This window comes from Falco punctatus (assembly GCF_963210335.1).
Source record: "Falco punctatus genome assembly, chromosome: 4".
Classification (NCBI taxonomy): Eukaryota; Metazoa; Chordata; class Aves; order Falconiformes; family Falconidae; genus Falco; species Falco punctatus.
In genome coordinates this window covers 28085706-28096921 of record NC_137583.1, presented here as the reverse complement: position 1 = coordinate 28096921, position 11216 = coordinate 28085706, and the positions used below count along the sequence as shown (strand labels likewise).

At 56.5% G+C, this 11216-nt stretch overlaps 1 protein-coding gene across 1 annotated transcript in view; it reads left to right on the top strand.

The window, feature by feature from the left end:
• Positions 1–419: 419 nt before the first annotated feature.
• The window catches only part of SLC5A10 (solute carrier family 5 member 10), a 38846-nt gene continuing 28049 nt past the window's right edge, over positions 420–11216 (top strand). The window contains exons 1-3 of the mRNA XM_080386620.1: positions 420–524; positions 6687–6792; positions 8445–8525. Coding sequence (XP_080242746.1) covers positions 429–524; positions 6687–6792; positions 8445–8525 — 283 coding nt within the window. The 5' untranslated portion in view covers positions 420–428. The remainder of the gene's footprint in view (positions 525–6686; positions 6793–8444; positions 8526–11216) is intronic.

Genomic DNA, 11216 nt, shown 5'->3' with positions numbered 1-11216 from the left:
CGGCTGTCTGAAGCCATTTGGGGATGTAAATGTGCACTCGAGGGTGAGCCAGGGCTGGGTCAGGGCTGGTGGGACGGGGTCCAGCACCGCAGTCAGTGTTGGGCTGCAGCAGGATGAGTGTTTTTTCTGGCTGTGCCATGTTCCTTCTTCCCAACAGGCGACTTACGCTCTTCTGGCACTAGCCTGGGTGTTTGTGCCGGTCTACATCGCCTCTGGGGTACGTACAGCTGCCCTGAGCCTGCTGTGTGGCCCCAGCCAGGTCCCCTGCTCCCTGGAGGGAGTCACCACTGTCCTTTGAGATTCCTTTGAGACTCCTAAGCCCTGCTCTGGGAATACAGCTGTCCCCTTGCCTTCCCTGGGACCATCCCTGGGGGAGGGGGCCTGGATAGGGCAGCCATCGCTCTCTTTTCCCCTGGCAGATCGTCACAATGCCAGAGTATCTCCAGCGGAGGTTTGGAGGAGAGAGGATCCGGATGTACCTCTCCAGCCTGTCGCTCCTGCTCTCCGTCTTCACCAAAATCTCTGTGAGTAGCTCCCACTCAACTCTGTGACAAATCCACAACCGATTTCCAGCAATTCAAAGGTTATTTTGGGGCTCAAGCCTTGTGTAGCCAAGTCAGGGGAGAGCAGCTGCTGCAGGATGCTGCAGGAGGGAGCAAGATGAGAGGTAGGGATTTGTGGGCAGATGCTGCCTGCGACAGCAGGTGGGTAGATCCAGCAGCGATGCTTATATCCAGGGAGCCCCAACAGATGTGGGGCTGCGTGTCAGGATTCCCAAACTCATGGTGCACTCGCCTTGTAGCAGCAGTTGTGGGTGAAACTGAAACGTGCTCAGAGGCTGGGTTGCATTGTCTGGGTTTTTCTCTGTGCTCCAGCAGCGATGCTTTCCGGCATCCCTGAGGGAGCTGGCAGAGCTGGGGACTGAACTGGGAATGCATTCATTGCTTTAGGGCCCATGCGTTTTCTGAGGAAAGGAAGCCTTGCTGCAGCTGTAAGATGCCCAAGCCTGTACAGAAAAGTGCCTGGGTTTTAGGGACTTTTCCACAATTTCTGCTCATTTTGGCCTCATTCGCAGTTCCCTGTGTGCAGCCTCTGCTCCTGCTGCCCACTTGGTAACTGTTGGAGAGTTTATCTGAGGTAACACAGCTAAAAAGCCTGTGACACCAAGCCTAGGGCGAGCAGGAGAGCTGGGCACAGACAGTCCTGGGGGGCTGGAGGCAGAGATCAAGAGCGAACAGTTCAGAAACAATCTGGAGGAGAAAACCTGCCGGGGGGAGCAATCCTGCACCATTGCCTCTGATGGAGCAGGTGGATCTGACCTGGGGTCTGCTGGGGCTTCTGCATTTCACTGGCTCAAAGAAATATGCTTTTGTAGGTGGCTGGCTGCAAGGAATGTGCTTTTGCATGTGGCTGGCTGCAAGAAGTGGCTGGCTGCAGGGCAGGAGGGCCGGTGCTGGAGCCCGTTCCCCACGGCGAGGCGCTCAGCACCTGCCTCTGCACTTTGCAGCTCCACAAACACCGGCTTGGCTGGATGCAGCATCGCTCCCTGCACGGGGTTTCTGCCTCCTCCATGGTGGCTTCACAGCCCCATGCCCTGGGCTGAGCTGCGAGGGGCGCGGCAGGGGGGGGGATCTTCTGGATCTCCTTCCAAGGGATGCAGGGGATGGAGCAGCCTGCAAACAGTGCTTGCTGTGCCCATCCGTCAGCGCTTAATGCAAAAGGAGAGGCTACACATGCCTCGGACAGACCCTAGCGCTGCGTGGTGTGGTGTTGCCGGCTCCAGGAGATCCCTGTCTCATTCCTGTGAGCTGCTCTTTGACCTTGGGCAAGACACTATGCTTCGGGTTGTAAAAGCAGGTTGCAGGGGAGATGACAGCCCTTCCCGTGTTCCTGCCGGTGCAGAGCTTTCGGTGTGGTGGAGGTGATGCTGGTGACTCCGTTAGTGCAGCTGCCGCCCCTATTTCCCCCCACAGAACCGTAGCCTGTCATGCTGGAGGGCATTCTTCTTACAAAACTGATATTCTTTATACCTTTGTCATTTATGGTGTTGAATATCCTATGGCATTTCTTCTGAAGTTAGCCTGGTGGCTCCTGGAGTGCCAGTTCAGTTTGCAAGTTTGGGCTGTGACACTTGGATTGTTCCCTGATTGTTTTAATGTCCAGCAAACCGTTGTCACTTACTCCGCTCCTCTGTGCCGCTCAGGAAGGCCATCTCTCCCTTGCTCCTGATGAAGACCCAGGAGGAGCTTGAGAGAGATGCTGGAGCATCTGTGTCTGTGGTGTTGGTCCCCGGGATCTGTGTGAATCCTTGCTGGCATTTAAAAGGAAAGGTTGGAAGCTGGACTAGGATTTCTGGTGGGGTAGCTTGTTCTTCCTGGTCTGAATTTGAAGAAAGAAATTACTGAGGGCTGGTTTTCTTTGAGTCTCCTTCCAGACTGTCACAGATGTCCCTTCTTCTCCTACAAAACAGTGCCCTGGCATGCCACGGGGATGTGCTTGCTCCCTTGGGTTTCCAGTCTCCGTGGCTTTGCCCAGAAGGGATGGGTGTCCTACAAATTCATTCTTAGCTTGGGAGACCGTTGTGATATCACCCCTTGCCTAACACCAGATCAACCTGTAGATGAGCTCTGCAGCTCTCCTGACCCTTCTCAGTGCAACCTTGTGTTTGGAGTCTGGTGGACACTCCCAAATGCCTCTTCCTGTGCCTTTTCTCAGCCACTGCTGGAGTTTCTTTGGTCTGCTGAGTTTTCTCTGATCTCTGAGTCACGCAGGATGCAACAGAAGAGGAATCAGCCTAATAAGGGGATTATCTTGGCATCTGGTTCCATTCAGGGTGAATCGCACAAACAATGGTTGTTTCCAGCAGCGGGTTGGGATGAATGTCTGCGGACACGAAGGGTGTCGCCAAACTGGCCCAATGTCCCGTCCCTGGTGGTGACTGCAGCCGGGAGCCTGGGAGGAGAGTCTCAGAGCAGTTAAGCAGGGCTGTCTCCCCGTGGGGGTTTTCTTTGGTCCTCACTGGGGGCTGCCTCAAACCCTGGGAGTAGCTGGGCTTTTCCTGCCCCCCTCTCCCTGCAGACACTGTGTTTATGGATGGATCTCTACTTCATGTTCTCCCCAGCTGAGATGTGGCATCAGTGTTGCTCTCTTGGCCCTTCTTTTGGGGCAGGAGGGATGTCAGTCCCTCCTCTCCTGGAATTTCCCCTTTGGTGGACCCCAACCTTCCATGTTTCATGGCAGGGTGCAGCAGGGCAGCCCAAAGTCCCGCTGAGACATGGTGTTCCTTCTGGCTAGGAACACCTGAGGGGTTACACAGGCATCCTAGCCTTGGCGAAGAGCCCCTGGAGACTCCTCTATACCCTGGGCAACTTGTTCTGCTGAGGCTTTGGCTTCACCGATTGTTAAATCTAAGCTGTCTCTAAAGTCAGCTTTCATTGGGAAGGCATTAACGATGTTGGGTAAGAACGAGTTTCCAAGTGAGGTCACTGGTGGAGGCCGGGATCTCACTGGATTATGAGGCCTGACTTCAAAGGCTTCTTCTCTCCTTTTACAGTTGAAAGGACTTATTTTATGAATAGGTCATGCCTGGTTTTAATTAGCTTGTTTTTGTATTTGGGATGTCTTATTAACGACTTGGTCACATGCACTTTTATTTTTTCCCACCCTAGCAAAACTACCAGGAAGGGAGGTGGAGATACCTCTGCTTCCTCATAGCAAAGGCTTAGACTCATTTGCAGACGACTGCAAAAATGATTAAGCATTGAGAAAGTCAGGAGAAGCACGTTATGAAATATCTTGTCCAGGGCTGAATCTTCGCAGCTGGGCTCTGTGCAAGAGTTGTCGGAGGAGCAGGCAGTCACAGGGGGCACTGCTTTCTGGCTGGTGCTGAGATGACAAGTGATGGATCCCTCCAAGGGACACTGGGAGCTCCAGAAGATGTCACATGCTTGGCTGGCACTGTGCTAGGGGGGCTCAAAGTATTTGGGTTCCTGCTTCAGGTTGCATTGGGAGGAGATGGCTGAGGGCCCCTGGTTGGGGCTTTGGTGCCTTGTAGCTGAAGCTTGCACTGCGCAAATGGCTTAGTTGTCCTCCTGTGGGGCTGCTTGGTGGTCTCGGTGGTATCAAGCTGTGGCTGGATTGCATCAGAGGAGCCACTGATAGAGGTTTTGGTGTGGTTGCCCATGAGCTGGTTCCTCTTCAGCAGGACATTCCAGGACTGAATTCTCGATGCTGGCAAGGGCTCTCCCAGAGACATGGCCGAGCCCAGGTGCAGCTGAGGACAGGTAGTGAACTCCCTTGGGAATGCCAGGCATGACTGTGGTGTAAAGCCTGGTCCAGATATTGTGGAACAGTCTCTGAAGTAGGATACTCGAGATCATGGTGTAAGTGCTCCTCTGGTTGGTTTGATTTGTGATTTAATCAACCTTATGCCTAACGGTGTGGACTCATCTGCTAGGGAACGGGTTTTCGCCTTGTGCTGAAGCTGGCTGTGTGCTCACCTACTGGGGTTGTGCTGACGGAGCCCTGCTAGGGAACATACACCTTGGCTCTGCCACTGTGTGATCCTCCATGGCCCCTCTCCATCACCTGATGACAATCCCCAGCTCCTCAGGGCGAGCTTGCTGGAGCAGTGCTGGGAGGAGGAAGGGAAGAGTTGGGAGAAGGAAGTGTGATATGGGAAATGGCACCAGTCCTCCACGTTACTAATCCCAAGCGACTGCTCCCACATGACTGGGCAAGAAAGCCCTGCTGTCTGGGGGGTGGTTTCTGGGAGGTGTGTGAAGAAAGATGTCAAATCTGAGCTGATGTCTTGGCTGTGGGAAGCTGTGACGGCTCCGGGCGAGGGTGCGGAGTCAGCTCATCTTGCCTTTTCCTGCCCCTTCTGGCCTCGTTTCCTTCTCCAAACGGGGTTTTTGTGAAGATGGCCCAGCCGAGCGCTGGGGATGGCTGGATCTGAGCTGTGGGTGGAGACATGGTGGTGGCATGGGCACTGCCTGCTGCACCACGTCCTTTACTCCTGCGGCATCGCTGCTCTTGGAGGAGCTGCCCCAGCTCACTTGGAGTCTCTGCTTTACGTTTCATTCCCACAAGACCGTGGCCAGGCCTCCCTCTGTGGGTCCAGCCCTCCCACGGGTGGGAAAAGTTGGTAACTTTGGGGTGTCAGTCATCTTGAGGGAGTTTGGCAGCTGAGCGAACTGCAGGCCTGCGCACGCTCCTCCGGGCAGAGGCGTGCTCCCAGCGTCCCTGTGGGACATGGTGCGGGGACAGGAGATGCTGGAGGCAGCGTGTTGGACACAGAGCGAGTCTGTCCTTCTGTGGCCAAGCAGAAACCCCAAGCCTCTTTCAGGGCCTTTGCGAGGGGGGCTGCAAAGGTCAGGGGACACGTTGGAGGATGCATTTGTGCTGGTCCATGGTGGGGTGCAGGACTCCTGGGTTGCTGCTGCTTTCTCGGGGCCAAAAGAAGCTTCTGCCACTTGCCCATGCCTTGGTTTCCCCATCTCTGCAAAACCAGGAGGAGATATTTTCCCAGGGGTGCTCAGCAAAGAGGTGGCTGCTTGTTGGAGCAAGGCTCAGGAACGGCATCCTTGGGGTCTTGTGCTCCACCCTGGGGCTGCCCACACGTGCTCCTCATTGCGGAGGGGCTGCAGAGGCTGCAATGCTGCTGCAGCCCCCAGCGAGCAGGACAGCACCCTGCTCTGCCCCACCAGCACCCACCCGAGCACCGCGGAATGGCTCAAGCGACGCGGCACAGAGCAGCCCCATCCATCGCTAAAGGCATGTCAGGTATCAGCGAGTACCTTGTAAAGTCCCTTCACCCTGGAGGAGGTCTCCTCCTACCCCCAGCAGCATTTTTAGGCTCGCCGCCACCCTCCTGACTGGTCGGACGGGCCAGGCTGTTGAGCTGCAGCTGGGGAGGGGGAGCTGGTCCCTGGCAGGCTCCTTGCCGGCAGCATGGCTGCCAGGAGGGAGAGTCCTGCCAAGCAGAATGTGAAATACCAGCTACAGCCACCCCCGTGCATCGGCCCAGCCGGGGCTGTTGGGGTGCAGCAACAGCATGGGTACGCTGCCTGGGGTGGGGGTGGGCTTGGGCTGCCTCTGGGGAGCACCCAAGGGTGCTGGTGTTCGGGGGCAGCACAGCCCCTCTGTGTGTACCAGGTGCCCCACCTTCAGGGCTCTGCAGAAAGCGTGGCGAGATGCCACCTGGAGAGCAGGGCAGTGCCAGTGGGGGAGGGAACTGGGCATGCTTGGGGCAGCAAGGAGGTAGCTCAGGTCAGGGTCTGATCCTGCACAGGGCTGGGTATCTCTGGCTCCCTGCTCTGCTCCCGAAGGCTGTGGCAGCACTGATGCCCTGGGACATCCCGTTTCTGACCCTTACATCCCACTGTCTGCATCCAGCTGAGCCCAGTTCCAAGTGACTGCTGGAGCTGCTTGCTCTGCTCTTTGGGGGCTGGGGGAAGGTGGCCTGTGGCACCCACCTGCAGTGGGGACACGGCCACTCACATGGGGCCCTGGACTGCAGTGCTGGCTTCGGGAGGTGTCCTCCTGGCATGTGCAGTACAATGTCCTCGCTGCACCCACAGTGCTGCCCCTTTCCCTGCCGTGCCCTCTTGCAGGAGCCCTTGGGTGCTGCCTGGCCAAGTGGATGTCACCTGTCCCAGCCCCTGTGTTTCTTCTTCCCCGCACAGACGGACCTGTACTCGGGGGCTCTCTTCGTGCAAGTCTGCCTGGGCTGGGACCTCTACCTCTCCACCGTCCTGATGCTGGTGGTCACGGGCCTCTACACCATCGCAGGTAGGTTGCTCGGCATCTGCTGGCCTCAAATCTTTCTTCTTTGGTTGAACCACACCACTTACGCTCCTGATTTGTTTGGTTTGGTTTGTTTTTTCTCCTGGAAGGTCTTTGGGGATTTATACTAATGGCATTTATATTCTCTCGATGCCTGTCCAGCCAGTATCTGAGCATCCTTCTTGAGTGTCAGCTCAGGCAATGACTCAATGCATGACCTCTCCTGTGTCATTACAGCTTTTCATTTGTAATAACTCCTCCTCCATCATATAGTTAAATGCTTTCTTGTGTGTGTACCTATTTGTCAGAGCAATAATCAGGGCTTCTCCTATTACGGGGCTATTACTATGGAATCTACAATCTGAGTGTCCTTTACCCAACTCGTTTCCCTCCCACTTGCCCCGCCTGCAATTCAGCTTGCTGCCATCCTTCCTGCTCTCAGGAATATTTCTTGCCCATGCTTCCCCGTTGTGGGACCAGCTATTCTTGCACAGGGTCAATCTGTATGGCTCTTTTGTGATCTGGAGATGATGAGGGTTTGATGCTGGAGCTGGAGTTGGAAATTGTGGGTTCCCACTCTGAGACCATGGGACTGTGTATCCCTGCCAGCCCCTTCAGTTTTTATTTGGGCTGGGACATTCCCTCCCTGGTAGTGCCAGTGGAGACACTCGGCAGCAAATTCTCCCTCACTATCTCCTCCCAGCCATCCAAATGGGAAACAGTTTAAGTATATCGGAAACATGCTGGATTTTGCAAGACTTTGGTTTTAAGGAAATCCCATCTCGGGTTTTTTTCCTGCCCACAAGGCTTGTTGTGACGTAAGGCATTTTGGAGTGAGCTCAGGCAGAGGGTGTGAGCATTGCGTCACCCTGATCCTGAGAACATCCCTCCAAATCCCAGGCATGGCCAGGGAGGGTGCAGCCCTGAATTCCTGGGATGTGAGTCGGTGACTGGAGTTGAAACCGGTTCAGGTTTTGACCCATTTGCTTTAGCTCCGCTACTTTTTAATGCTTTTGTTTATGTGCTGAGTAATTGCTTTCTGGCTAGGTAAGCAGGTCCTGGGTTTGCAACATGTCCACAGGGAGAGCTTGGGATGGAAAGGGAGAAATGCTCCTGGCTGGAGGGCCAAAGGGGACCCCACTAAGCATCAGCTGCTGGAAAAATAGAACTGTAGGGCTGACAGTTGTGGGGAGGAGAGAGTGGTAAGATGTTAGGGAGAGGTGGGATGAATGATGAGGTCTGTCCTGAATGTGATCTGCTTGCTGGAGCTTCCAAAGAGCTGGGGCTGATTGGCATCCTGCCTGCGTGGGGATGTGGGGCTGCATCCCTCCCGCCCTGCCATCCCTCAGCTCCCCTTCCCTGCCCCGGGTGAGACTGCAGCTGCTGTGGCTATCGGCTGCTCCCCTGACCTTATCTGTGGGGGTGCTGTCACCCCTCGACACCAGACCCACCGAGAGGTTGTTCCCCCTGCACGCTCCCGCTGCAGCCCCCCATCGCCGCAGTGTCGGCAGGACGAGGCTGGTGGCAGGCACATCCCTGCGAGCGCAGGCAGCTTTATTGGAACTTGCTGGGGTTGTCAGCGGGGGCTGAACCATGACAACAACCGAGCGAGCCCGAAGCCAGCGGTGCTCCTGATGCTGTGCCTTGTTCTTGTGCAGGGGGGCTGGCAGCCGTCATCTACACCGATGCGCTGCAGACGCTCATCATGGTCCTTGGAGCCATCATGCTGGCAGTGAAAGGTAAAAGCTGGGACTGCACAGATCCTTCTTCCAGGGGGACCTTCTCTCCCCACTTGAGTGGTCTGGGAAATAAATAAAAAGGAATTCAGTGGCCAAGATGTCCAGCAGGACTTTGGCCTATAGCAATCACCTGAAGAATGTCTGTGGTCCCCCTGTGTCCCATCTGCTGCTGTGCTTCCCCTCTGTGCTGTTCCTCTGGGTGAAGATGCCATGAAGCATCCCTCTGGTCCTCCATGTGGGGCTGTCCCCAGCACTGGTGACCTTTCTGCGGTCATCACTGCTCTGCATGTTTGCCTCTAGTCCATGAACTCCAAGAGACTGATGAAGCATTTGACACCAAAGCAGCATTTCCAGTTTTGCTCCGGGAAACTTGCAGCAGCGTTGTGTCGGGCTCTTCAGATGGGATCCCTCTGCACGGGGATGTGCGTGGTGTGAGGGGGTGGCCTGGGAATCCAGAGCCTGGTGCTGTGCTTTCCTCCTGGTTGGGGTGAGCACGGTTCATCACCAGCCCTTTTTAAGCGCTTGGTGCTGTTGTGTCTTGGCGCGTCTCGCCACAGAGCACCCTGGTGAGGCTGGGAGCTTTCATCAGCCTTGTTCTGCCATCGGGGCTTTGGCCCTGAGGAGCGGGAGGCAAAAAGTCAGGTCCCAGTTCAAAGGCAGGTGTTTAACTACAGAGGAGGATTTCCAGAGGCACTCCTGAAATGATTTCCACCATCTCCTGGAGAAGGCTGCTCAGCAGGTGGGTGGGAGAGACTTTGACCCGGTGCTGCACGGGAGCTCTGCTATGGGGATGGAGCAGCTCCAGACCTGCAGCCAGCCCGGTCCTGCGGCTGCTCCCCTGTGTGAACGCAGAGTTGGCTCCTGGGCGAGGCCGGTGTGCAGCAAGATATATTTACAAAACCCAAATGAAAGGACAGCTACTTCCTGGAGAAGGGACAATAACACCAGCTCCCCCAGCAAAAGCCAGGAGCTGCGGCAGGCAGAGGAGCACGTTGCCTGTGCAAGCAGATCTGAGCGGTGGCCGCAGCCTTTGTGCTGGGCGAGGTGCTGGGGCGGTGCTGAGGGTTGTCTGACGCTGCAGTTGCCCATGGGGCTCGCTGAGGTTTGTGTCTGGTGAGCTTGGCTGGGCCGGAGTAGGAGGGTAGGGAGGCAAGGTCTGGAAAATCCCCGCCGGCAGCAGCAGAGCCCAGTTTTTCTTGGCTTCGCCAACCTGCAAGCGTGGCAAGGTGTGTGCAGGGAGGTGAGGGCGCCCAGGAGAGGGGCTGATCCAGGCGAGCCAAAAGACGAGGTGCTGGTCACACAGGCTTTTTAACTCAGGTGTCTGGAGACCTCAGCACCTGGAGGCTGGTATGGCTTGAGGATGCTCAGTTTTCTCCAGCTCTTGCCAAGCTCAGGTAATAAAGGGTACTCGCCATGTTTTACCTCGTTCATATCTTCAGACCGTGACAGCTGCAGCAGCGATGCTAACACTCACCTGCTGCACTGCAGCTGCTGCAGACCCCCTCTGCCTGTGCCATCGCCTCTCTGCTGCTGCTGAAGGGATGAGGAAGCGCATCGCTGGGCTCCGGACTCGCCTCTCCCGAGGGAGAGCAGGAGGCTCGTGCAAATCCTGTCAGATGCAATGCTGGGCAGAGCAGCCTTGAGTCTGACAACAAGTGGGTGCCAACCAAGGAGCTGTAGACAAATGACTTTGCTTAACAGAGAGCTCGGTGGCTGTTTCGGCGGGTGGCAGTGCTGGGGGTGGCTCTGCTGGCTCCGGCATCACAGATAAGAGACTGTGCCACCCTACGCCCCACCTGGCATCCACCATGGGGCTGTTAATCCCGGCGGAGCCCGCGGGCTGCAGCCTGGCATCTGCAGGCTCAGCTCCCATTGCCCTGAAGCTTTTTCCCCGCTCTTCCATCTCGGTAGGCGTAGGTGTCGTGACTTGCCGGCGAACACCTTTGGGAAGGGAGCAGGCCCACACCCCTGGGCACGAATCTCCGCTCTTGGTGCTCGCCCTCTGCCTCTGGAGAGCCTTTGTTGGTGCCCAACGCCCATGCAAAGCTTGGGAGTAGCTGGTGCCCGGACAAAGCGGGTGCTGGAGGGAGGCCAGGGCTGCTTACACAAGAGCGGGAGGAGCTGACAAACGCTGGCTCCTTGTGGCATACGAGGGGCCGGTTTGCCAAGGGGGGGCACAGTGCGTGATGCCCCTTTGCAAGCTCCCCAAAAGGCTCAGCTCAGGGGTGCCCTGTGGTGGGGAAAGGGCTGCAGGTCAGCGATGGAAACGGAAGGGCTACAGGGAAACGGCTGTCCTCAGGCAGGAGGGGACAACGAAGCGGGGTGGCTGTCTTGGAAATTGGGATTTGCTCAAGCTGGCACTTGATGGTGATCCCAGCATCCAGCATCTGATGCCTGAGGGATTTGCTCTTGGTCTCAGACAGCAGGGCGCAGGAGTGCAGTCCTGCGGGAGGGCAATTTCTCAGGAGCGTGTTCCCACCTCACACTGCCATGTTGGAGGGGGCCGAGCTGAGGGTCCGGACTGTGGCCCATGGGCATTGGTGGAAGGGATGCAGGATGCAACAGCTGGACCAGATGGGGAATGCCACTGAGGGATGCTCATGGGTCTTGGTTTGATTCTCCCCTTCACGAGACCCATAGAGGCCCCAGAGCCTCCTCTCTTCTCCCAAGCACCTGCAGCTGCTGTGGGTA